Raw genomic sequence first — 26,491 nt, forward strand, 5'->3', positions numbered from 1 at the left:
CTGTAAAGTTGCTGCTGAGTTATATTTCAGTGTTTTGTCTGTAAAGTTGGTGATGAGTTTTACTTCAGGGTTCTGTCTGTAAAGTTGGTGATGAGTTTTACTTCAGGGTTCTATCTGTAAAGTTGGTGATGAGTATTATTTCAGTGTTTTGTCTGTAAAGTTGGTGATGAGTTTTACTTCAGGGTTCTGTCTGTAAAGTTGGTGATGAGTATTACTTCAGGGGTCTATCTGTAAAGTTGGTGATGAGTATTACTTCAGTGTTTTGTCTGTAATGTTGGTGATGAGTTTTACATTAGTGTTTTGTCTGTAAAGTTGGTGATGAGTATTACTTCAGTGTTTTGTCTGTAAAGTGATGAGTATTACTTCAGGGTTCTGTCTGTAAAGTTGGTGATGAGTATTACTTCAGGGTTCTGTCTGTAAAGTTGGTGATGAGTATTACTTCAGGGTTCTGTCTGTAAAGTTGGTGATGAGTATTACTTCAGTGTTTTGTCTGTAAAGTTGCTGCTGAGTTATATTTCAGTGTTTTGTCTGTAAAGTTGGTGATGAGTATTACTTCAGGGTTCTGTCTGTAAAGTTGGTGATGAGTATTACTTCAGGGTTCTGTCTGTAAAGTTGGTGATGAGTATTACTTCAGGGTTCTGTCTGTAAAGTTGGTGATGAGTTTTACTTCAGGGTTTTGTCTGTAAAGTTGGTGATGAGTTTTACTTCAGGGTTCTGTCTGTAAAGTTGGTGATGAGTTTTACTTCAGGGGTCTATCTGTAAAGTTGGTGATGAGTATTACTTCAGTGTTTTGTCTGTAAAGTTGCTGCTGAGTTATATTTCAGTGTTTTTGTCTGTAAAGTTGGTGATGAGTTTTACTTCAGGGTTCTGTCTGTAAAGTTGGTGATGAGTTTTACTTCAGGGGTCTATCTGTAAAGTTGGTGATGAGTATTATTTCAGTGTTTTGTCTGTAAAGTTGCTGCTGAGTTATATTTCAGTGTTTTTGTCTGTAAAGTTGGTGATGAGTTTTACTTCAGGGTTCTGTCTGTAAAGTTGGTGATGAGTTTTACTTCAGGGGTCTATCTGTAAAGTTGGTGATGAGTATTACTTCAGTGTTTTGTCTGTAATGTTGGTGATGAGTTTTACATTAGTGTTTTGTCTGTAAAGTTGGTGATGAGTATTACTTCAGTGTTTTGTCTGTAAAGTTGCTTCTGAGTTTTACTTCAGGGGTCTATCTGTAAAGTTGGTGATGAGTATTACTTCAGTGTTTTGTCTGTAATGTTGGTGATGAGTTTTACATTAGTGTTTTGTCTGTAAAGTTGGTGATGAGTATTACTTCAGTGTTTTGTCTGTAAAGTTGCTTCTGAGTTTTACTTCAGGGGTCTATCTGTAAAGTTGGTGATGAGTATTACTTCAGTGTTTTGTCTGTAAAGTTGGTGATGAGTATTACTTCAGGGGTCTATCTGTAAAGTTGGTGATGAGTATTACTTCAGTGTTTTGTCTGTAATGTTGGTGATGAGTTTTACATTAGTGTTTTGTCTGTAAAGTTGGTGATGAGTATTACTTCAGTGTTTTGTCTGTAAAGTTGGTGATGAGTTTTACTTCAGGGGTCTATCTGTAAAGTTGGTGATGAGTATTACTTCAGTGTTTTGTCTGTAATGTTGGTGATGAGTTTTATTTCAGGGTTCTGTCTGTAAAGTTGGTGATGAGTTTTACTTCAGGGTTCTGTCTGTAAAGTTGGTGATGAGTTTTACTTCAGGGTTCTGTCTGTAAAGTTGGTGATGAGATTTACTTCAGGGTTCTGTCTGTAAAGTTGGTCATGAGTATTACTTCAGGGTTCTGTTGTTAAGTTGGTGATCGGTTTAACTTTTTTCCGTTTGTAAAGTTTTCTTCAGGTACTGTAATTGGACTAACAGAAAGTTTTATTCGGTGATTTGTTTGCGGTTCTAAAATAGAATATAAACGATGCACAGAGAGCAATGACGTAATATCAAAGACTAAACTTTATTTTTTTATCAACGCAGATCCTGTTATGACAGTTTTAAATAACCATTTCCGAGTAAAGATGTTTATAGATTTTATAGTAAGTTTCCACTTGACGATTAGTTTAAGTCAATAGATTGATTTGTTAATGATAATATATTTACTGAGTTATCTTGATGAGATCTGCATACATGACACTGTTCTCCCTGGTGATTTCAAGTTATTATCGCAGTAGCGGCGGCAGCCTCTCGATACTGAGGGTACAATTAGAGGACAGACTGACTTAATGGGGGACAAACTGCCGAGGTTCAGATTCAAAATACGACAGTTCTGTGGAGCGCATCGGCACAAACCTCCCATCTGAGCGTTTGAGTTCTCCCGTACTACAAAATTTTGAAAAATAAAATTGATTTTAAATTTTTAAGTCAAAAAGTATGAAAATTATTTTTGGAAAATTGTTATAAATGCAGTGGGGGTACAATTTGGGGAACAAACCATTGACAAATGATCTCTGTACCCTCACTGGTTCCGCCAAAATATTAGCGACAAGATCGTCCATTCTAAAGAGATGCTTCATTAACGATTTGGGTTAATAACATAGAGTTCAAACCTTTGAAAGAGTAATTAAAAATCACACCCTAACAAATTAATTAATTGCCTAGATGAACTTCATCGATACTGGACACTGGATCATATTGGAACTAATTTCAGTTGACCTATATGGACTTTCAGACAATAGCAGCTTATACTTCCTACTTTCAAAAGATAATAGTTATATTTAATTAAAATTGTATTATATCATACAGTGTTTATGACTGGGAATTTGGGGAGAAAATAATTTGTTTTATAAACCGATAGCGATAGATTGCATTTCTATGCAGGCAAACCAGACGTCTGAAGTTTTCAGATTTTAAATCCGCCTGTAATTCAAAGAAAAAAACTGCACTATGGCAGACTGCCGTCACTTTCAGGCCGTTTTGAACATTGTCGAAGGCAGATATAATAGATGACGTCGTTAAGTTTGTGATAATTGCAGATGAACCCTACATAGGAATTTTATTCTGAAAAAAATAAGGATAGAAGCAATCGAGCTCTATCAGATATGGAATTAATAAAAAATTGTTTGGCTCTCGTGGGACACATGCACCAAATGATTGTCGTTTTAGTTTATCTACGCATAAACCTGAAAATTGCAAGAGATATGTCCCAGACGATTTCTTATCATATAAATTATTAAATGTATTAATATCGATACACTTGGGCTCTATAAAAACTATATATTATACTCTGACAGAGCGTTATGAGACAATTTGTTCACAGACTTTAGAAGTGCCACAAGGTAGTGATTGGCCGTCACTTACTCCGGTACAAGATGGTTGATAACAACCTTCTGTGAAACACATGACATCAAGGTGTGTCGACGAGTTTCAGAGATATTGGCAGTTTCAATTAGAGCATAGAAGTGGCATAAATATCTCTCTATTCCGTTTTAAAATCGAATGAAATCATTACCGAAAGAGTACAATTTAACGTCAAATAACTATGTGAATAACCTTTTATAAAAGCATGATTTTGTGTATGACATCATCACGACAGCAGCTGGGGAAAAAGGGGAACAGGTCAAAAACGGTGCACACTAAAATAATTCAATGCAATCTTTCGTATTCGCATACATGTATCAACCTGATCATTGTGCAAAGTGTGGAGGAGGGGAGTACTAGGGATATCTCAGCTACTTTTAACGATAACCCGTAGACCTAATGCTCGGTATTTCTTGTATCGATGCCCTCAAGAGCGTCATCCAATTAATTAAATATATAATTAGACATCCATTAAAATAACATAAAATGATTGCTAGCTTATCAGATTAAAACGAAAGTAGGTTGTGTATCGATTTAGTCGACAACCGGTATTTTTCTGGCCACAGAAATCTGTCATTACGCCACGGACGGTGCTTGCTAGTTGGGACACAATATTTCTGATGGATACAGCATTAGTAAAAGCATTAAGATGGAGTAATATTCCACCAAAAATTTCGTTGCAACAAATGGATGAGGTATATCTGTTCCACTTTGATAAAAAAAAAGACAAAATTTATATAAAATATGTTTTCTATATACACCACAAACTATATGCGTTACAATAATATGATAAATGCAGAACTCTTCCTTTAACCATTATTTACAACATTATAACTTTATAAATTTTGATAAATTATATTTAATAATTCATATATTTCAATATATTATCTAAATTATCTGATGGAGCTCAAACTAGGTCACTTGTATCACTCTGGCTTCAGGTTCATATTCAAATAATAATATTGTAACCATATATAGGTATACATGTTATCATTTAAAATGGTAATCTTAATGGCTGTCTACTCTCAGTGTAACCAGCTCTCTTTGGGTGAAAAGCTGCGCACTACATTCGCAAATATACAGTATATAATTGGTTGGTGAAATTTTGATCTATTTGCAGGTAAAGCAAATTTTGACAGTTTCAGCTATAAATGTATATTTACACTTTCATAGAGGCACCAGATTTGATTAGTGTGACACCAGATACATGTAATGGATTAGCAGGGAATATTTTAATAGGTAAATCCCACACCATTGTCTCTACATTTATATTAGCTGGTCCTCTCCAACTGGTAAAATCATCACCAATTTTATTGACAACATCACTTTTCTTACCAGGATCACTTAGAGTTACAAATTCAAAATGTAATCTCCATCTTAAGCACACTGAAATATACAAATATTACACTGAAATATACAAATATTACACTGCAATATACAAATATTACAATTTCAAAATGTAATCTCCATCTTAAACACACTGAAATATACAAATATTACACTGAAATATACAAATATTTCACTGAAATATACAAATATTACAAATTCAAAATGTAATCTCCATCTTAAACACACTGAAATATACAAATATTACACTGAAATATACAAATATTTCACTGAAATATACAAATATTACAAATTCAAAATGTAATCTCCATCTTAAACTCACTGAAATATACAAATATTTCACTGAAATATACAAATATTTCACTGAAATATACAAATATTTCACTGAAATATACAAATATTTCACTGAAATATACAAATATTTCACTGAAATATACAAATATTTCACTGATATATACAAATATTTCACTGAAATATACAAATATTTCATTGAAATATACAAATATTTCACTGAAATTTACAAATGTTTCACTGAAATATACAAATATTACACTGAAATATACATTGCATTTACCTATATCAGTTATAAAACCAGGTGAAGCTGTTAAAGGTATTGGTATTGCCATATGAGTTTCATCAACATGTAAACACATTTCTTGATGTTTAACAAACGATGTTATTGCTGATCCTTGTCCTAATTTGTGACGACACTCTTCTGATATCTGTTCCTCACTTTGTAATGTAACAGAATACTAGAATAAAATAGAACAAAAAATAAATCAAAATCATATTTTCTGAAATGATTCATTCTACATAGAATAGATAAGAAATCCAACAATAATAATCCACATTCCCTACCACGTATTCTACCTCAAAATATACAAGTACAATATCTACCGTATGTTTTTGTGCAGTGGTCAGATTTTTATCCTGATTATGTGAAAAAACATATTTGACTGTGGTTTGACTGTGGTTTGACTGTGGTTTGATGGTTATGTGGTTACTGGTTTTAACAACTATTAGCCAACTAACCTGTACACATGGAACATTTCCTTCTTTAAACTCAAAAACACCAACAATATCATCTCCAAGTTTAAAAGCTTGTTTAAATAATAATAATTTAGCTACTCTACCATGACTATTGGTGATATTATAAGAATCTGAAGTGCAAAGAGAAAGTATGTCATATTTAAATGTTAAGATATCACATTATGCTGTTGATAATTTTGGCCATTATTTTAAAGGCATGACCAATGCTGAACCAATTCAGAATGCAACAGCTTTGTAGAGGCGTCATAGGCGCAAGCTTCTGAGGGGGTTATCTCCAAAGAATTTATTTTTGTAAAATAAAAATGGTTTGGTGTATTCTTTCACATTTTTAAATTTAAAAGAAATAATAGTAATAATGTGTTTTGGATACAAAATGCCATGGCAGCTAATTAAGTATCAAGCCAGTTTCAAATAATGATCAAGCATGATTTTGACAAAACTTGCTTACGTGGTGATTTTCGAGCAGTGACTGTAGCCATAACTTGAGTAGCAATATCTAACACAGCATTCTCCTTCTGTTTGGGACGTAAAAATGGATTACTGGGGGCCACCTCTTCACCTTCATTATATACACTTAAATCATTTAAACCTATAGTAATAGACATATTATTCATAATCTAAATTAATCTATTAATTAATATATGCCATAGATCAAATCTAATACACAAAGGAAAGGACACAGAACTTTTTGTGGTAATTTTGGGTAAATCATCATTTTTTGTTTCTCAAAGTCAATTGAGCTAAGCTGTAAATAGTTACAGAGGAAAACTATCATTGTAACGTTTGGAGTTTTTTCTCCTTATTTCTATTTCATGCTTCATTTTCATCAATAATTATTTTGTTTTTGCCAAGCATGGATGACAATAAATAATATCAGATACAAGAAAAAAAGAAACAACTATATTTTACAAGGATAACACAGTAAAGGATCCTTTTATACCAGGTGGTCCTTGGCCAAACCTCTTGGCATTGATCTTTCCTGGATTATTTATACCCATTTACAGCTGGGTCGTCTGGAATTATGAGTGAAGATGACTTATTTAAGGTCATCGGACTATCATAAGCTGATCGAGAATTGAACCCACAGCTGCCATTTGCTCAACATAAGCAAGCAAGTGGCGTCATGTAAAGAACCAACGTTCTAACCGACTGTGCTATAAAACCTCAAGAGGCATAGATTTGCATAGAATTACATATATATATTTGATGTTTTTCAATATTTTTGTGGACTTTTAAGAAGCTTTCAGGTATTGAATTTCATTGTCAGATAAGTTAAATTATTTACCATATAAAACTAGAACTCTAAATGGAATACGTAACAATTTGGTTGGTTGTTGAAAGCGTTGTGTACCAATGATAATTTTATAAGAATATTTAACAGCTTGACCTCTATATGATGGTGGAGAATCAGTTGGTATACAATCTTCATAACGAACTAAAATAATTAATAACAAGATCAAATTATATTATGGCAATAATCTTAATAGACAGTACCATGATAGATTCCTGAACACTACCCAATGTAAATATAAGAATTGAATGTCGATTTTTTTTAACGCAGCATTTTCACTTGTTAATTCGAATGGCGAAGCATTCAATCCTTAAACAATTATTGTCAAAGCTTTAAATAAGCCTACATGGCATACTGTGTCAGGAATGAATTCCCATTCAACCATTACAACTATGTGTTACAAATTGAAATGAGATTAAACTTCTTAAAGGGACAGATGCGCCATTTTTTTGGCCAATCATCTCAGAAAGGAGAATCATTTTCTAGCTGAGCCAATCAGTAATAGTGCTCACAGCTCAGTGTCAGAATAAGAGTGTTCAAATCCTTGTGTGTTCAGAATTATCTATGTTTGAATGTTAAAATGACGACTCATTACTTTAAGATACCGGTACTCTGTGATATATAGAAATAGTGAGTAAAATTCCTAGTTTGGGGTATTTTTGAGGGAATTATGTGGTTTTCTTACATATCTAGTATTTTTGAAGACTATTTAAATATATTCAACACTCAAAGCAACCCCCAAAATAGTGCAACTGTCTCTTTAAACCCCATATAAATAAATTTGATAAATATAAACATACTTACATGTTTTGGTTTGTCTAGGCTGTAATGATAAATCACAGAATAATATTTTAGGTTTTGTTGATAAAACAGTCAGACCTCTTTCACCTGCAATAAAGGGAGATAATTCATGTTTGATTTTCTACCAATAAAATTGAGAAAGTAAGCTTACTTCAGCATTCTTTTGAATCTAATGTCTCATGACTCAATGTCATAAATATCAGTTGAACATAAATAGAAATTTCTTAATTAGTGTCTAAGGCATTGGTCTTATTATGGCTAGAAATTAACTATACTATAAGGAATGGTTTTTATACAAGACTGGATGGGTAGTGGGAATGCATTTCCATATGGAATTATGTGGACATATAAAAATTTAACATGGGTGCTCATAGAAATGTTCATAGAAATGTTCATAGAAATGTTCATAGAAATGCTAATAATAATAATTCGTCTCGTGCAGAGCTGGAACATTCAGTACACCTGTTTAATGGTGCACAAATTGTTTAAATACAAAAAAAGCACATTGGCTAGTAGAAAATCTCGGCCCAAAACTTGCTTGAAGATTAAACTATAGAAATCAAAAAGCACTCCTATGCATAGGCCTACCTTTATTGGGAACAAATGATGTATCACAGCCTGTTGTTGATACATCTACAGTTGATGGTAGAGGTCCTCTAGGTAATATAACTCTAGATTCACTGACTGTACATTGACAAATAATCTGTACACTAGCCCAGGCTAATCTTATCTTATTACCAGAATTACCATCTCCTGATCTGTAATTATCAAATCATATTTTCATTACTGCATGTGCATATGATAGTAGCCTATATGTGGAAGTTCTTTATAAAGAAAAGAAATACAGAGATTTTCCCTCAATGTTCATGAGGTCCAAGATCCAAAAAGAAATTCCTTAGTTCTGCTATTCCTATCATTTTCTCTTCTCATATAGGAAGCAAAGCCCTTGCAGAAGCCATGAAATCAGCTGTGATTATTTTCATTTAAAAAGTTGATTAAGATCACAAAAGTGACAAAGGTGGTTTTGAAGAACGTTACTGTGTGATGAAAGAAAGGCAAGATTGTCCATCTTTACCCTAAGTAGGGCTATAGATTTAATGATTGCAGGAAACAAAGTCCTCCAAAAATTGTGCCTAATGATTCCTTCAAAATAATTTATTGGCTGTTTAGAGTTTGCACTTATAGTTGGCAGTCAACTGTCTTGTTTGAATGTGATGACCCTCAAATGAAATCTATCAAAAAACTTACTCGGCAGATAGCAATCCAGGATGATGGAAATTAATTTCACACTGTAAAGTCTCTCCAGCTAGAAATACTGGTCCACGTAATAAATGACCTGACACTTCCACCATTTTTATCTTTTAACTGCTTTTCAGTTTAAAAACTTACATCTTATCACTGATATAGCTGACTACCTGCTGAAATCATACATATAAAAGTTAAATATGGGTTTCCATGTTAGTCTCTCCAACATGCATTAAAAGTTTCTTTAATTAAATGTTATGGTGTCTACAGTACTATCATCCATCAAAAAAGTGTCTGACCACAATATTTATCTTTTTACATGAATATTGACATATCAACATCAACATGGGATTACTTATTACTACTGAGAATATCATATAGTCTTCTTGTTGATGGAAATGACAATGAAAAATTGATTATTTGAAAGTATGAATTTTCCCAAGTGAAAATTTTTATTTTCTTTGCCCCAAAATATGTATCTAAGTGCATCTAATGAATTCAATTTTTGAAAAAAAGACACAAATCAGGGGCTTGCAACTATGATGCCTCCACAGAGTTGTCGTATTTTTAATTCAGCATCGAATGTTGTCCCCCCTTTGAGTCAGTATGCCCCCTGTTTGTGCCCCCTGTTTGTACCCCCAGTCTCGGGAGGCTGACTGTCAATGAGATGACATGATCATGACAATGACACTGACAGCTGGAGTAAAATAGTGCTTAACGACTGAAACTGTCCTGAAATATGTCACAAAACTTTTCGGAATTCAATGTCACATTACAGAATAATGAAATTACTGCACAAAATGAAAACGGACATCATTCACCTGTTAACTGTTTAATTATTTGGGCTTTTCATCATAAAATTATTTTCTAAAAGTTTTCTTTTGACATGTCAACATCATTCATGTTGCTGATTGTCGTAATTCTGTTCTCATAAAAACAGAAAATGTTATGAACATGTAATTTTTTCCAGATAAGCCCATACTAAAAAAACTATATCATAAAATACCAATTGTAAGTTGTTACAAAATCATTCTTAAGAATAATATAACGTTATTGTGTTTGATTTACGACATCTTAGATTTCATTTTAGCCTATCCACACAAATGACTCGTGCATTTATTATCATGGCACATCACCATGAACTTAAAGGGACGATTGCACCCTGAGACTGTGAGTTCAATTACAGTGATTATCGGCTGTTGATATTCTTTGAATATTGCGAATCTTTGTTACCAATGTACTTGGTTAGAAAAAATTCATGATATTTTATTTCATTGATCGAAATTGAGTTTTGAGCCACTTTAAATAAAATTGTATCATGCGAATTTTTTAATGATACGAGATAGTCGTGGTGATAGATCAACATAATATACTTTCGGTTTACAAGCCGGTTGTTGGAAGTTGTAGTGTTGTAGATAATAATGAAATAAAACAATCAATAACATCTACGATATCAACCTGCTTTCCAGTAGGTCTGTTATAGTCGGCTCCATCTGTTTTTTTTTTAGTTTCTGTATTTCTGAAGCTGAAAGTATGTCTAAAGTGGTAGGGGGAGATGGTGCACCCAGGACACCTGCAGAAGACATTCCAGGTGAGAAATGATAATAATAATTATGTAAATTGGCTTGGGGTAACTTATGTGTATTAATGTGTATTGTGGCTAAGTCCTATGATGGCTATGACACTATTACAGATTTTTTTTTATATATAAAGTAGGAATATTAGATACAATATGTGTCACTCATTATTGATTAGGCCTATGGGTCATTGGCATCATGTTGTGAGAGACTGAATCAGATCACAAGTTGACCTAATCACAAGTTGACCTAATCACAAGATTGCAAGTTAACCTAATCACAAGTAGACCTAATCACAAGATTGCAAGTTGACCTAATCACAAGTTGACCTAATCACAAGATTACAAGCTGACCTAATCACAAGTTGACCTAATCACAAGATAACAAGTTGACCTAATCACAAGTTGACCTAATCAAAAATGATCTAATCACAAGATTACAAGTTGACCTAATAGCCAGATCATCACCAGATCACAAGTTGAACTAATCACAAGATCACAAGTTGACATTATCACAAGGTCCTTTGATGACTAGTCGATCTATAGCAGAGAAGTTTGTATGGTGATACAGGTCATTGGTCATCATCATTTAAACTACTGGTACTTATAAATAAATAGACAGGGTTGTGATTCACTTAATTATAGCTTTATACAAATTGCTTCATTTGAAGGCAGTCATTTATTCATTGAATGCTGATAATCATATATTTCAGAGTTTCTGGGTGTTCATTTTACAAAACCAAATGTAAAAATTACCTTCTTGAAGCTTTGTTATTGTTGGTTTTGAAAATTGCATGACATGAATATTTATCTTTAACTATGGCATTTATTATAAAGTTTAGTTGCTAAAGTGAAACACGGTAGAAAAGGTGCCTTATTAACTTTTGCCACACTGGTTTAAATCACAAGCATCTTTGAACTCTTAAGCAAAAAAAATCAAACTTTGTTTCCTATTGTCTGATAGGCCTATCAGTGGTAAATCTGTTCTTGATGATTTGTCTATTTGCATTCAGGTGTACCTGACTTTGGCTGGAGAGTCAAGTTATCATATGAATGTCCTGATAAATGTTCACCTTTCTTCAAGCCAAGAGTTTCACAAATACCCCAGTACATGGGTCTGAGCATGAGGTAAGTTTATGTTTCATTTTAGTTTTTATGCACAGGGACAGTGGTGAAAATGTTACTTTGATATAAATTTGTAGCGATTTTAATGGATTATTTCGATTATTTTACCCGGCCCTAGTCAAGATTATTCCTTTTGAAACCCAGTTTCAGAACCTAATGGCTGTTATTTTTTTTTTTATCTCAATTGGATGACCTTATCTTCACTCATAATTCCAGTCAACCCAGCTGTAAATGGGTACCGATATGGATCAATGCCAGAGGTTTGCTCAAGGACCAGCTGGTAGAAATGATCCTTAATTGTGAACTCAAGTTGTTATCCTTGTAAAATAAAGTATATGTTTTTTCTTTCCTGTCAGTGTTGTAGATCAGGTTAATAAGGGATGTGCCCATTTAGTACAATAAACTGATATCGCGATAAATACTAGTTTCAGAAGTTGTATCGTTAGTCATACTGGTATCCCCCAGCCCTATGACCGTTAAAGATCCCTCAAAAATTGGAAATGGAAGGGGCTCTTTAATTTAAACTAAATGTGCCAAACATTATTTCATTTTTATTAATATATTTGGATGAAATGATAAAAACATGATTTAAATTATGATATTCATTATGATGAAACCTATAAAGCTCTAATTAAGCTCTTATAGCTTAAACATATAGTAAAAAAATAGACAATTAAATAGGTCAGGTATAGAAATTGATATAGATTCATGCAAACTTCCTCTACCAGTATACTGTAATACGAAATATTAGGCTAACTTGTAATACATGATGGCATCTGTTTCTATAAGCTTAATGACAGTAGATTACAAGCTGAATTTAAGCTCTTATTTTATACTTATAGAGATGTCAATAATCTTCAAGAAATTTCTGGATACCGAAAAAAACTTTTGCAACGGCTTGCTTATAACAACATCTGTTTGTACAAAATCTGCTAATATTATATAAGGCCCTTTGCCATCAATAACAACAGATGTATGATTGAAAATTGGAATGGTGCAAATCGATGCTAACAGTTTCCCGAATACCTCTTTTACCCTTTAACTACAGCTAAAACTATCATTGTCAGATCTTGAGATGATTTTTAGCTTATTATACAGCAATATTCCTCATTCCCCAAGGAGTTTCTGGATACTAACAAAACCATGTGATTGATAATGTACTAGAACGTCTGTTTTGAATTGGAAGCAGATGAACACTGTCCAGATCTTTAGGGACATAGTCATATAGGTTCTTGCTATACCAGATGATAAAGCTTATTTTCAGCTACCCATATCGCTTTTCAGAATTGAAATATGAAGTCCAATTCTACTGCAATTTAATAAAGGAATGCTGTTGAAGACAGCAGTTGATAGACATTATTAGGCCAGATATCTAGATCATGAAGTTGTCGTAATTGCCCATCAGTAGTTCCATGATGGTTAATTTTTGTTGAATGATATAAGAACCAAACGAGCTATAGATGGCTGTATAATTTCAGCAAATATTTACAGACATTCGTTAAGCTATAGGTGAAATTTAGCTATTGTAGGATATATTTAAAGAGCCTTACGTCTTTAATGGCAACTGAGATTAGAAATAAGTTCTGATCTGACCCATTAGTTTAAAAAGATATCCATACATGAACATTCAATATGAAAGTAGTTCTGTATAATGGGGATTGAAGGAAAATCAGGAAGCTATAAAAGTAATACCTGTGGACAACATCTGTTACTTATATACTAAAGCATATCATTATGTATATATATAGAAATGGTATGGGAAACTTGTCAAGATATACAATATTATTACATTATATTGAACTATGTATATTTAAATTCTTCATTCATAATATGATATATAAGCATACCAGTATGTGATATTAATAATATGAGTCATTCTTCTGCTAGCAGCTGTTTCTACTCTTTATATCATTCTAACCTATCAATATCGGTTTATGCATTTAGAAACCACATATTTTGCGTTTTTTTCTCAAATTTAGTCAAAATGGGTTTTAACATTGGTATTATTATTCCAAATTCGTATCTAATGTTGAAATGGCATTCTAATTTCATGTCTCAAAAGATAAAATCATATTCTGTTATAGTCATATTCCAAAAATTGGATAATATGACATGTCCTAAAAAATATGATAACATGACATTCCAAATTCACGTCCCAAAAAAATATAATAACATGATATATAAAATTCATGTCCCAAAAGATATGAAAACATGATATTCAAAATTCATGTCCCAAAAAATATGATAACATGATATTCAAAATTCATGCACCAAAGATGTAATAATATGACATACCAAATTCATGTCCCAAAAAATATGATAACATGATATTCAAAATTCATGCACCAAAGATGTAATAATATGACATACCAAATTCATGCCCCAAAAAATATAATAACATGATATTCAAAATTCATGCACCAAAGATGTAATAATATGACATACCAAATTCATGTCCCAAAAAATATAATAACATGATATTCAAAATTCATGCACCAAAGATGTAATAATATGACATACCAAATTCATGTCCCAAAAAATATAATAACATGATATTCAAAATTCATGCACCAAAGATGTAATAATATGACATACCAAATTCATGTCCCAAAAGATATAATAACATGATATTCAAAATTCATGCACCAAAGATGTAATAATATGACATACCAAATTCATGTCCCAAAAAATATAATAACATGATATTCAAAATTCATGCACCAAAGATGTAATAATATGACATACCAAATTCATGTCCCAAAAAATATAATAACATGATATTCAAAATTCATGCACCAAAGATGTAATAATATGACATACCAAATTCATGTCCCAAAAAATATAATAACATGATATTCAAAATTCATGCACCAAAGATGTAATAACATGACATACCAAATTCATGTCCCAAAAAATATAATAACATGATATTCAAAATTCATGCACCGAAGATGTAATAATATGACATACCAAATTCATGTCCCAAAAAATATAATAACATGATATTCAAAATTCATGCACCAAAGATGTAATAATATGACATACCAAATTCATGTCCCAAAAAATATAATAACATGATATTCAAAATTCATGCACCAAAGATGTAATAATATGACATACCAAATTCATGTCCCAAAAAATATAATAACATGATATTCAAAATTCATGCACCAAAGATGTAATAATATGACATACCAAATTCATGTCCCAAAAAATATAATAACATGATATTCAAAATTCATGCACCAAAGATGTAATAATATGACATACCAAATTCATGTCCCAAAAAATATGATAACATGATATTAAAATTCATGTCCCAAAAAATATGATAACATGATATTCCAAAATTGACATTTTCATCTTATATCCTGTACATATACATGATATTTCAAATTCTATGTCACAAATGAAGTGATATATGCAATGAATTGAAAATATCATATCTCAAATATTTAACATAATATTCAATTTGTGAAATGATATATTCTAGATATAGTGCTATGTGGATGAAAAAGAAGAAAGAAGGAAAGAAACCATTCATTGATCATATGAATGCAATAAAACATAATCCTATATATGGTAAATATAGTTTATTAACTCTAGATGGATTAGTATAATATGACTTAATCCAATGTAATACTCTTGTTAGAGATTATCTTTATCTAAGAATTAAAAGCCAAAAATAAGTGTTTAAAGACAACCTTTGTAAGATCAATACCATGAAGTTTATACCCAATGGCTTATTTTCATGAGATAAAAAATATTTATTGGGTTAATTAAATAAAATGTAGAATAAGATATAATAATTACCAAAATGATCCCCAAAAACACTGTCTATGGCACCAGAAATTCTCTTAAATGAGCAAGAATTTTATTCTGTTATTTTCTGTGAGAAATTTCATGATAAAACCTTAGGATTTTTAAGCGAATCTCCCTTGACAGTGATGGTGGTTGGAGGACTGCACAAGATATGGATGTCCCCATGCTAAAGGCTGTACTCTTAAAGCATCCTTCGACAGTTGGAAACTAAAAAAAGACTTGGCTAATGCTGCTATCCTGGCAATATTGTCTTCATTGCACACTGCATGGCGTTGCCTGTTTACAGTATAGTTAAACAACAGTTACATATATTTACTAGGTTGTCCTATAGGTGGTATCGGATGTGGTACTATTGGTAGAGGTTATAAAGGAGAATTTTGCCGTTTTCAAATGATACCAGGAATATATCGGCATCATACTGTAGAAGCAGATCAGGTATGAGAACTGTTTCATGATATTTTCTCTTAACTTTTTTAATGCCTTAGACAATTTGCTCATCTGGCTATCTTGTACCAAACACAGATAAGTCGGCAGTGTATGGACTCTTCATGGACAAGTATAACTAAACAGTGGCTTTTCTACCATGTGGGTGTGGGGGTTGGAGGATTCTTTAGAGGGGCAGGCATGGCTCTTTGAACTGACGATGGCCAGGGTTTGTGCAATCCCACTTAACATTTTACATAGGGAAAATACTCAGCCCCAGGACAATTTTCAGCCAAAATTTGGGACTTTTTGGGGTTGAAATATCTAAGAGAGAAATATGTTTCATTTCAATGCAAAGACATTCTAAGACTAACAGTATTATTTCGAGGCTGATATTCCAATTCACATAAAAAATATCTAGAAAATTCAAAAAACTTTTTTTTTTTGTTCAGAAAATAAATTTGTTTTCTTGAATATGGTAAATTCTGTATTAAGTCTATTAAGAGAAAAGAAACTCGAATACTTATAATCTTTTTTGATAAAGTATCCATTGTCGTTTGATTTATTTTAATACATTGTATTCAAAACACAGGGGATCTCACTTATTTTAAACACAAAAGAATAAAACTTGAGAAAATAATTATTTTAAAAGTAGAAAGTCATGTTGCAGTTAAACAACAAATAAAGCCAGTTTTTTTAATGGCTGAATTATTTTCATGTTGCCTTATTATCTCATTTTCTTTTCATATAAAAAACTAATTTTAACTCAGTGTTTTTTACGCCCTGTTAAATGTGTAATTTTACCCCTCAGCGGGTGATGGGCCATTTTATTTATTCATCATGACTAAACTCCATTATAAAATGAAAAAGTCCTATAGATATTCATTTAATCTGATCTCAATTTTATTTTTATTTATCCCTGAACACTTATTAATTTGTAATCGGATTTAAGGTTTATATACAATAAATACGAATAAATATGTGTTAACAATTTTGGTAAAAAAATATCTATACATTTTTGAAAGTGGTGATTAAATGTTTCTTAAAAATTTGATCAAATTTGAATAATATTATGTCGGTGGGTTATTTCTCTCATTGAATTGCAGATGAACATGGTGTCTGAAAAACATATCATGAACAAAAAAATCTAAGGTTTAGTCCAATTTCGGGCAATTGTCAAAGTCAGGAATTTGTGGATAATATGGCTGAAGTAATTTAATTTAGATTTTTTCCAATTTGTTTTCAGTTTATAGTGTGTATCAGAAGAAATGGCGTGACTGTATATCAACAAGTATTATCATCTCAAGTTAAAAAGGGCAAGTCACTAAAGAACTGGTCCTGGGGTTTTCCTGGTGGTAGTGCCACATATCATGCTCTGTATCCTAGAGCCTGGACAGTTTATGATATTAAAAAACATAATGTTAAATTGATATGTAGACAGATATCACCTATCTATCCTCATGAATATCAGGTACTTTCTTTTTAACCCTACTAGAATATTAAATAAAATAATGTTAATTAATATGTAAACAGATATCACCTATCTATCCTCGTGAATATAAGTTAATTCTTTTAGAAACCTTTTATTATGAATCAAAGGCATCCTAATCCAAATCTTCAGTGATTGCTAGGAATCAAAAAATGAACTTCCAAAGAAAATGAAATGATCAGAAGTGCATGTTTATCTTATATTTTATGTCCTTCATTGTCATCCAGACTGGACAACATACCACATAGTGAGAATATTGTGGAACTTTAATGTGCTCACAGGGTCTTGATTTATCTGCACTAGAAGAGGATTTTCCATGGCATTCCCAATGACCTAAATCACTCGACTATCTTAATGCTGAGATCCAAGACCTCTAAGTTAGGAAGCAAGAACCCTACCTTCTAAATCATCACCAATAACTTGAAAGAAAGAATTTTCTTTACAAATTTGAAAAGAATCCAAACTATCTTTTACTGGTTCCTTTAAATTCCTTCAGGAAACTAGTCTACCAACTGCTGTTTTTGTTTGGACAATAGAGAATAATGGACCAGAAGATTTAGAAGCCAGCATAACCTTCACCTTTCAAAATGGCCAGGGCAGCAAAAATGATTGTAATAAAGGTATATCTAGTGGAGAGTTCCAGAAACAAGACTTGACCGGTGTTTCTATACATCAATTGTTTAATGGGATGAAATGTACCTATTCTTTAGCGTCTATCTCTAAGGTTTGTTTTTATTTTATAATTTTAGTATAGCTCTGCTACTAGTCACTGGTACCAAATTTTATCTGTGGATCTATCCATGGGTATTATTTATGAGCTCGATAGAATCTACAGTTTTCATCCATGTCGAGTGATGAGATCTTTGACAAGTTCTTGGTTGATTTTTTTGTTTTTTGTTTTTTGTCAAGGCATCTGAATCAGTATATTATAATATTAGAAACTAAATGTTTTGTTTATGTGCATTTTATTAGGATTTAATTTTGTATTTTGGATGAAAGAGCTTTAGTTATAGCCTTGGACTTAGTCAGAATGTGTCAAAATTTGTTTAAACCCCAGGTCATGCTTTCATTTTTCAATACAGCCTGATGTAGATATAAGTACAGTTGTTAATTTTGACCCTCATGGTAGTGGTGAAGAATTATGGAATGATTTGTATGAAGATGGTAAACTAGGTAACACACCAGGCATGTATCCCAATCACGATAATTTTATTTTATTATTACAATTTTTATCACAATATTTTTCTTTATTATCACAACGATATTCTAAGATTTACATTTATCAAGAATATGGCATAGATTTTGTTGTATATCAATATTGTGTTACATTTTGTTATCTATATTTGTGGTCATCTTCCATTTATTTTGACATTGCTGTTTTCCCTTCATAACTTATTATATGGAGTTACTTTGCTTTATTTGATACATTTTAATTCTGAATTTCAAATCAACTGAGTTTCTGAAATTTACTCATAGACTTATAGTAAATTTATCATAATCTTAATAGATTCACCTTTTTCTTTTTTTGTAATTTTTTTAGAATGATCACTTTTGAAATTATTATTTCTCAGCATATAATTTCAGTGTTCCTTATCATAAAACCATATTATGGACCTATTATGATATCAAGTTTGAATTTTAGACTAGTTTAAGATATCAGATTTCAGCAAGAAATATAATTAGGTCAAACTATATGCTGTGCATGTAGCAATCTCCAGGGACTGTAGCACAGTCGGTTAGAGCATTGGTTCTTTACATGGCATTTGATTGGTTACAAGCAAATGGTGGCTGTGGGTTCTAATCTTTGTTTGCATGTGAAGTATGATGACCTTGAAAAAACATATATCTAGTCGACCCAGTTGTAAATAGGTATGGAAAATCTTGGAAAGATTAATGCCAAGAGGACCTTGTAGAAATGATCCTTTGTGAACCTAAGTTGTTTGTTTCTTTCTTTCCAAATGTAAAATATTTAATTCTGGTTTGGTTTTTTTTAGCTGCCAGCCCAGCTACTGGTAATAAAGGAAAAGATATTGGTGTTGCTGTATGTGCCTTTATTAATGTACCCTCCATGTCATCTAAATCACTGGATTTTGCCTTAGCTTGGGATATGCCTGTTATTCAATTTGGAGCCAAGGAACAACATTATGCTAGGTTTGTAAATATTGAATTCGAATTCCACTAAAACTAAGCACTTTATGAGGTCACTATTGCAAAAGTTGCTTATATTATCTTAGAACCTTTGCAAAAAGGACATTATAAAACACTCAATGGAATTGCAGGAACCACAGATGACTGACTGAACATTTGAATGTTGCACATCGATGCTACTTACAATCCCATTAAGTGAGATCCAAATAGAGCTAATGGGATATTGGGCTTAGTGTTGTGTGTATTATTTAATATTCAAGAGACATTAATGAAAAATGCAAAGTAGTGTTAACCTACAAATCTACTTATATTTTTGTACTTAACATTTTGTTTTATATCTGTTTTGTAGACGTTACACTCGTTGGTTCGGTACTGAAGGTAATGCAGGTCCAAACCTTTGTCAGCATGCATTAAAAAATTACCCTATGTGGGAGAAAAAAATAAACGATTGGCAGCAACCTGTATTAAATAGCAAGTAAGTTTATTATTCTGAATCTAATCAATTATCACAATTTAGTGGATAACCAGAATAATGTTTCAGCTCAATGTAAAAAAAATCTGTCTCTATAAATGTGTATTTATGCATCTTTATTTAAACCAGGCTCCCTTATCAATAAATAAATGGCATAATGGTTCACTTTATCAAAATAGATTTGTATGGGGCGGTGAATTTAACCAATCAAAACAGGAGGGGGTGAAGCCCTCATTATTGTATTAATAAGTTTTGTCTGTGTGTTAATGTTTGCAAAACAAAACTTTTTTATTTTCCAGAAAATTACCTGGATGGTACAAGTCAGCGTTATATAATGAGTTATATTATATCAGTGATGGTGGGACAGTCTGGTTAGACCCTCACGAATTAGATAAAAACTTTAAAGCTGATATCAACCTACATCCAGTCGTGAAAGAATATAGTCGATTTGGTTATTTAGAGGGTAATATATTTATGCTCAGAAAACTTTACTTATGATAATTTAAGTGTTCCAGTCATCTGATTGGTCAATCACTCCTCAGACCTTCTTTGGTAAGGACCAATTTGTAGGCGACTGCTTTGCCTATCTTATGTCATAATTCATTTTGCGCTCTGACTTCTGTTATTATTGATAGGTTTTTCAAATAAATTATACAGGTATGGAATATAGAATGTATAATACCTATGATGTACATCATTATGCATCATTTGCTCTGATTATGTTATGGCCTAAATTACAGTTATCTCTTCAATATGATATGGGTAAGTGTTTTTTTTAAATCATATTTTAAGTGGAGTATACCACATTTTGGCAGTTCAACACAACCTAAATTTTATGAATCTCTGATTTTAGAATAATACAAAATAATATTTGAGATGTATAATATATAAGATTATGAAGATCTTGTGATAACCTTTGAGTTTTTTTTTTAATTCAAACTATTTATAAATGTTAAATGCTTTATATTTTTTAGCTGCTACAATAGTCAGAAATGATGAAACTAATATGCAGTATCTTATGAGTGGTGAAAAAGGACCAACACATATAGCTAATACAGTACCACATGATATTGGAGATCCAGGTAATTTTAAATATTTATTCTTTTAACATATATTGTTCACCCATAACCCTACATGAACACTGTATGTACTTCAATATCCAGGCTAAATCCAGGCATTTATTTTGCTGTCAGTAATGCTATAATTGCCAGTAGCCACTTTTAATATCCAGTGTTGTAAATCTTTTCGTCCCTATATCATTGTTAACTGTGTGAGAAGCTAGTAACATGAACTGTGTTTCATTGTGTGGTTTTCAAGTTTGCTCAATGTAATCAACATAAAATCTTATATTACCATCCCTTTTCCTACCATGATCTACTGGTAATGTTTAAGGATACCTCTCTTGGTCTCTTTGTTACTGGACTAGACATATTGGTCTACTATCATTAAGGTTATTTTGCATATTTTGCATATATTATAAAAGTTGTAAATCTCAACATTTTTTGATTAGATGTTAGTTCTCCTGAGCTACTTGTACACTTGAGATGGTTTCCTTTTAATAAGCTTCAATTAAGCTTATTTGAATTTGACAATCGCGTGTATGATAAACAAGAAATAACAAAATTGGAGTCTTTATAGTAATCTTTCACCTCTCACTAAATACTCCTGTGTGAGTGCATTTCTATTAACACTTTCAAGAGAAATTGCTCCCGTGCAGGCTACATGACATTTAATTCATTTACACATTTACTCAAAGGGTTAAGCCTGTTTTATGTAAACGCACGTCATTTGTTTTATAGAGGAAGAGCCATGGAAGAAGGTGAATTGTTATTCAATACATCCTACTCATGACTGGAAAGATTTAAATACTAAATTTGTATTACAAGTATATAGAGACTATGTAGCTACTAATGATAGAAAATATTTACATGAAATGTATCCTGTTGCTGTGGTAAGTTGCTACTAAATATACCATACAATAAAAGTTTCTCTTTGTAAAAGCTACCCCCTCAAAGTACCAGTGGTAGCGCCAGCCGCTTGGAATCGAGGGTACAAATAAGGGCAGACTTAAATGAGTGACAATTGTTGTGATTCGATACCAAATGGGGAAGTGCATAGATGGAAGTCTGGCATGGGGGCAAATTGGAGGAGAACAATTTGGAAAATATAATTGATTTGTTTTCATTCATTCATATTTGAAATTTCTCTGAAATGAAGTGGGGGTACAATTACTTAAAAAAAATAAGCTGAATTTTGCAGCGTGCTACAACACATCACTTTATGTGAAGAATTTGTTATCTTCACTCATGAGCAGAAAATTGTGAAGTTCAAAAGCATTTCCATTTTATGTGATATATAATGTATATTTTTATTAAATCAGTTTTTGACACTTCCCTATCTGCTTGTATACAATCATTATTAACGAGGTGCTGAATCATATTCCTATTCAGGGTGTTATAGAACATGCTATAGATTGGGATACAGATGGTGATGGATTAATAGACAATTCAGGTTATGCAGATCAAACATTTGATGCTTGGACCATGAAAGGTGCAAGGTATGCAATTTGTAAAATTTAAACTGCAGAAATTGGAAGCAGGATATGCCAGCACTAGTCTGCACATACTGGTTTCACTTCAGTCACTAATAAGAGTTTGTATACGCGAAAATCTCGCCAAAAGCATGACAAAATCGTGAGCAATAATTGTATAATAGAAGAAGAAGTACCATCAGTTTTTTCGAAAAGTGTTAGCATAGTTACTAATATAACTGTTTGTGGTTTGCTATATCTGCATATGAATGACTCATGTGACTCATTGAATGACTGCATGGTGTATGTTTTTCCTGATGACTTAAGCCTCAGCTCATTTCATTGTTGATATTCTAGTGCATATTGTGGAGGTTTATGGTTAGCTGCTTTACGTGTATTATGTGAAATGGGCTTTATATTGGGTAAAACTGATGATGTAGATAGATATGCTGCTATATTAAAACGTGGTGCTGAATCATATCAAGACAAGTTATGGAATGGTATGTTAGATACGGCTTTCATTAATTTTGTTAATCCTTAAGTGTGTCTTATGTATCGTAGCCAAAAATTACCACAAACATTATTGTCTCTAAAATCTCTCCGTGATCTGCTAGATATCTTAAATCCACATTATTATTTCCAGAGGCATTTTTAGTATTCAGGCAACTTTTTCATTGATTTTGCTGCAAATAATGATTTATTTGCCAATATCCACTTTTCATATCCAATTTAGTAAATCATTTTGTGCTTATAAAATTGGCGATTATATGATAAGAAGTAACATGAACTGTGCTGCAATGCGTTTTTTCTAAGTTTATTCACTGTAGTCAACACAAAATCATATCTCACCATCCTTTTTTCCAACATTATCTACTGGTAATGCTCCTTATAACGGGATTAGACACATAAGTGATATTTTTGCAGGTAAATATTATGAGTATGATAGCAGTAATAGTGAACATCATGATAGCATAATGGCTGATCAGTTATCAGGGCAATGGTATTTACATGCATCAGACATTAAAGATGAAGCAGTAAGTATTGTTTCCTCTTTAACTTTTTTTAACTAACTTTAAAAGTATATTGTTGTAAGAGTATTTATTTGCAAATCCAGTTGCAAAAGAAAGCAACCCTACACTCAAAAATACAATAATAGACTTAAAAAGGGACCTCAAGTTGGCAGTTCTAATGGCAAAGTAGTATCTTGATGTCCTAGCTTCAGCAATTTCAACAGTTTAAATTTTAGTCCCAGCATTGTATTTGTTGAAATAATAAAGACCATGTTGTTACTTTAGGTATTTCCATCTGATCGAGTTAAAACTGCTCTAAAAACAGTGTATGAGAATAATGTCAAGAAGTTTGGTAATGGTAATATGGGAGCTATTAATGGTACCAAACCAGATGGTTCAAGAGATACGAGTAGTCCTCAGTCAGAGGAATTCTGGACAGGTATTACCTATGCTGTAGCAGCAAGTATGATACAAGAGGTAAGTCAATACATTATTCTCAAATGGTGTAGTAAGAATCAACTACATTTGGATCTCTATCGCAACTTTCCTTGCCAATGATGATTTTTAGATAGTAAAGTCCGTTTCAGGATGAAGATGATCTGAAATGGGGCTTGCAAGAAAGATTTTACCATGTTTTAAAGCTTTCGTTTGTATTATTGAATTCATTCTATTTTAGGGCCTGTTAGATGAAGGCCTACAGACAGCATATGGAGCATATCATGCTTGTTGGGAAGGACTAGGTTTAGCTTTTCAGACTCCTGAAGCTTATACAACAGAGAAGGGTTACCGTTCTTTGGGTTACATGCGACCATTAAGTATATGGGCAATACAGTGGGCTATCAGAAGATTCCATCCACAACTTCTCAATCCTTAAACAGATATTCAAATTTTTACATCCAACCATTATTTATACTTTTTTGGTCCTTGTCTAATTCATATCAGATAACTATTTTTGGTGAATCTCCAAATTCAAATTCAAAAGATTATATTAAAATATTGGAAATGTTTCTACATTTTTTGAAGTATTTTTAGATTTGGGCAATGGTTTATGGCTTTTGTTATTTGCTTGAGTTTGTTCTTGTCAAGATTTAAATGTTGCTTAATACCTCAACACTTTATCAGTATTTTGTAAACTTTTTAAATTGAATCCTTAGACACATTTCACATGTCCAGCACTGATTACAAATGGAAGCATTTGATTTACTAATTAACTGCACACTAAAGTTTTTAAGTATCTTTTTTACCCCATGCCAGTAAGTACAGTAAGCTCTTTGAACTTTTATCCAATGGATCATCATCTAGAAAATATTTGTTAATTTTGGTTTCTTGATTTTCTATGAGTGCATGATGGAATATAATTTCTGGATTACTCAATTTTCTAGAAGTACAGGGCAAGGCTTTAGGGCAAGAGATTACTACTACAATGGACATTTTTGGCATTTAAAAAAATATATTCTTAGTCAAAAATTACCTTCAATCTCCACATATCAATTGTCAATTATTTGCCATGTATAAGAACCTACATATATTATTAGTAATATAGTAAGTATTATCAGTATAGTAATATTACTCTTTCACACATTCGAATGAATATTTTCATATTTTTTTTTAAATTCAGACATTTTCATGCCGTTTGTTTTCTCATATATATATATCCCAATTGTTTCCAATGTGAATTTTTTGTATTAATTGTTGAACTATTATTTCTAATATATATCAATGCTCATATTATTTTCAATTTTTTTTTTAATTTGTTATTTTTGCATTATTTATTCATATAATTATATTGTATTTTATGTTATGTTAGGACCGTATTCCGAATTTAAATTCTGTTATTTTATGTAAATCAGAATAACACTTCATTGAAAAAAATAATGAATTGAGAGCATATAACTTTAGTCAATAATTAAGTTTGAAATGTTATTCCATTTTTAGATTATAACATTAAGAGCCGCAGAGCCTAAATATTTCGTCACATTAAAGTCTGAGAGCCTTCAGCATGTATGAAATTAAGATGTTATAAAGCCTAAAGATTGAATGCCTTTAACATGTTTAGGTACTTCTTCAGTTTGAAATCTAAGTGCATTTAAGTAAGAAGGACTCTTATAATGAAAGTGCATTTTGGAACTTTGAAGATATATTAATTAGAGATTGTGATAGTTATTATGATTTAAAATTTATTGCTTTTAGCCTAAATTGTAATAAATTCATTTTTGCACAACTTTTGATTGTAGAACCTTTCATATTTCGAGATTCCGAGCATCTTTTCACAGTCTCAATCTATTTATATGTTTTGCTCATACTTTGCATAATTAAACTTTATTGAAATCTTTTATTTTGTTTCTTTGTCCTTTTTTGATTGAATCCATCACTTTTTTGGCATATGTAACACATCATCAATTTATTAGTGCTCATCAGCATCCAATATAATCATGATCCAGCTCTTGATTGTTTCGTATATTTTCTAAGTGTCACTTCAATCATAACATGATCTGAAGACATCCATAAGAAAAATTCAATAGAAGTGGTTACAAATTCAATCAACTGTTCCTTTAAGCGTAGCTACCACTTGAGAGAATTCTTTTGTATCAATTTTCGGCTGATTACTGTAAGACTTCTATGGCGTCATCAGATTGAATTCCATATGAAAGATGTGGCTGAGAGACCACGGTGGAGTGAACAAACCTATAGGAATACCCAAACTAGAATATCTTTGTGCTTAAAATCACGAAACTGTTAATATTAAAAAATTGTTATATCCACAAGAATGACACGAATTTGACAACTTATGAAACAGATCTCTTAAAAATCATATTTTTAATATTATGAATTGAAAGTC

General features: G+C 31.8%; 2 protein-coding genes across 2 annotated transcripts; one reads left to right on the top strand and one right to left on the bottom strand.

The window, feature by feature from the left end:
- Positions 1–4,055: 4,055 nt before the first annotated feature.
- LOTGIDRAFT_199337 (hypothetical protein) lies at positions 4,056–9,956 on the bottom strand. Its single transcript, XM_009047747.1, has 9 exons — positions 9,879–9,956; positions 9,061–9,230; positions 8,401–8,570; positions 7,816–7,899; positions 7,006–7,155; positions 6,169–6,309; positions 5,703–5,830; positions 5,245–5,422; positions 4,056–4,709 (listed from the first exon to the last, which is right to left on the bottom strand). The coding sequence occupies exons 2-9, from the start codon at positions 9,162–9,164 to the stop codon at positions 4,483–4,485; spliced, it is 1,182 nt and encodes a 393-aa protein (XP_009045995.1). The 5' UTR covers positions 9,165–9,230; positions 9,879–9,956; the 3' UTR covers positions 4,056–4,482.
- Positions 9,957–10,590: 634 nt separating this feature from the next.
- On the top strand, positions 10,591–25,984 carry LOTGIDRAFT_237752 (hypothetical protein; the record flags this gene model as incomplete). The annotated part of the gene is made up of 18 exons (XM_009047748.1): positions 10,591–10,648; positions 11,647–11,761; positions 15,252–15,340; positions 15,900–16,015; positions 17,250–17,474; positions 17,989–18,216; positions 18,575–18,677; positions 19,487–19,643; positions 19,990–20,115; positions 20,412–20,575; positions 20,770–20,874; positions 21,087–21,194; positions 21,912–22,063; positions 22,563–22,669; positions 23,000–23,142; positions 23,567–23,676; positions 23,938–24,129; positions 24,329–25,984. 18 exons carry the CDS (start codon positions 10,591–10,593, stop codon positions 24,524–24,526), a joined length of 2,496 nt encoding a protein of 831 aa, XP_009045996.1. The 3' UTR covers positions 24,527–25,984.
- Between the last annotated feature and the right edge of the window lie 507 nt (positions 25,985–26,491).

Source organism: Lottia gigantea, assembly GCF_000327385.1.
Source record: "Lottia gigantea unplaced genomic scaffold LOTGIsca_116, whole genome shotgun sequence".
NCBI lineage: Eukaryota > Metazoa > Mollusca > Gastropoda > Lottiidae > Lottia > Lottia gigantea.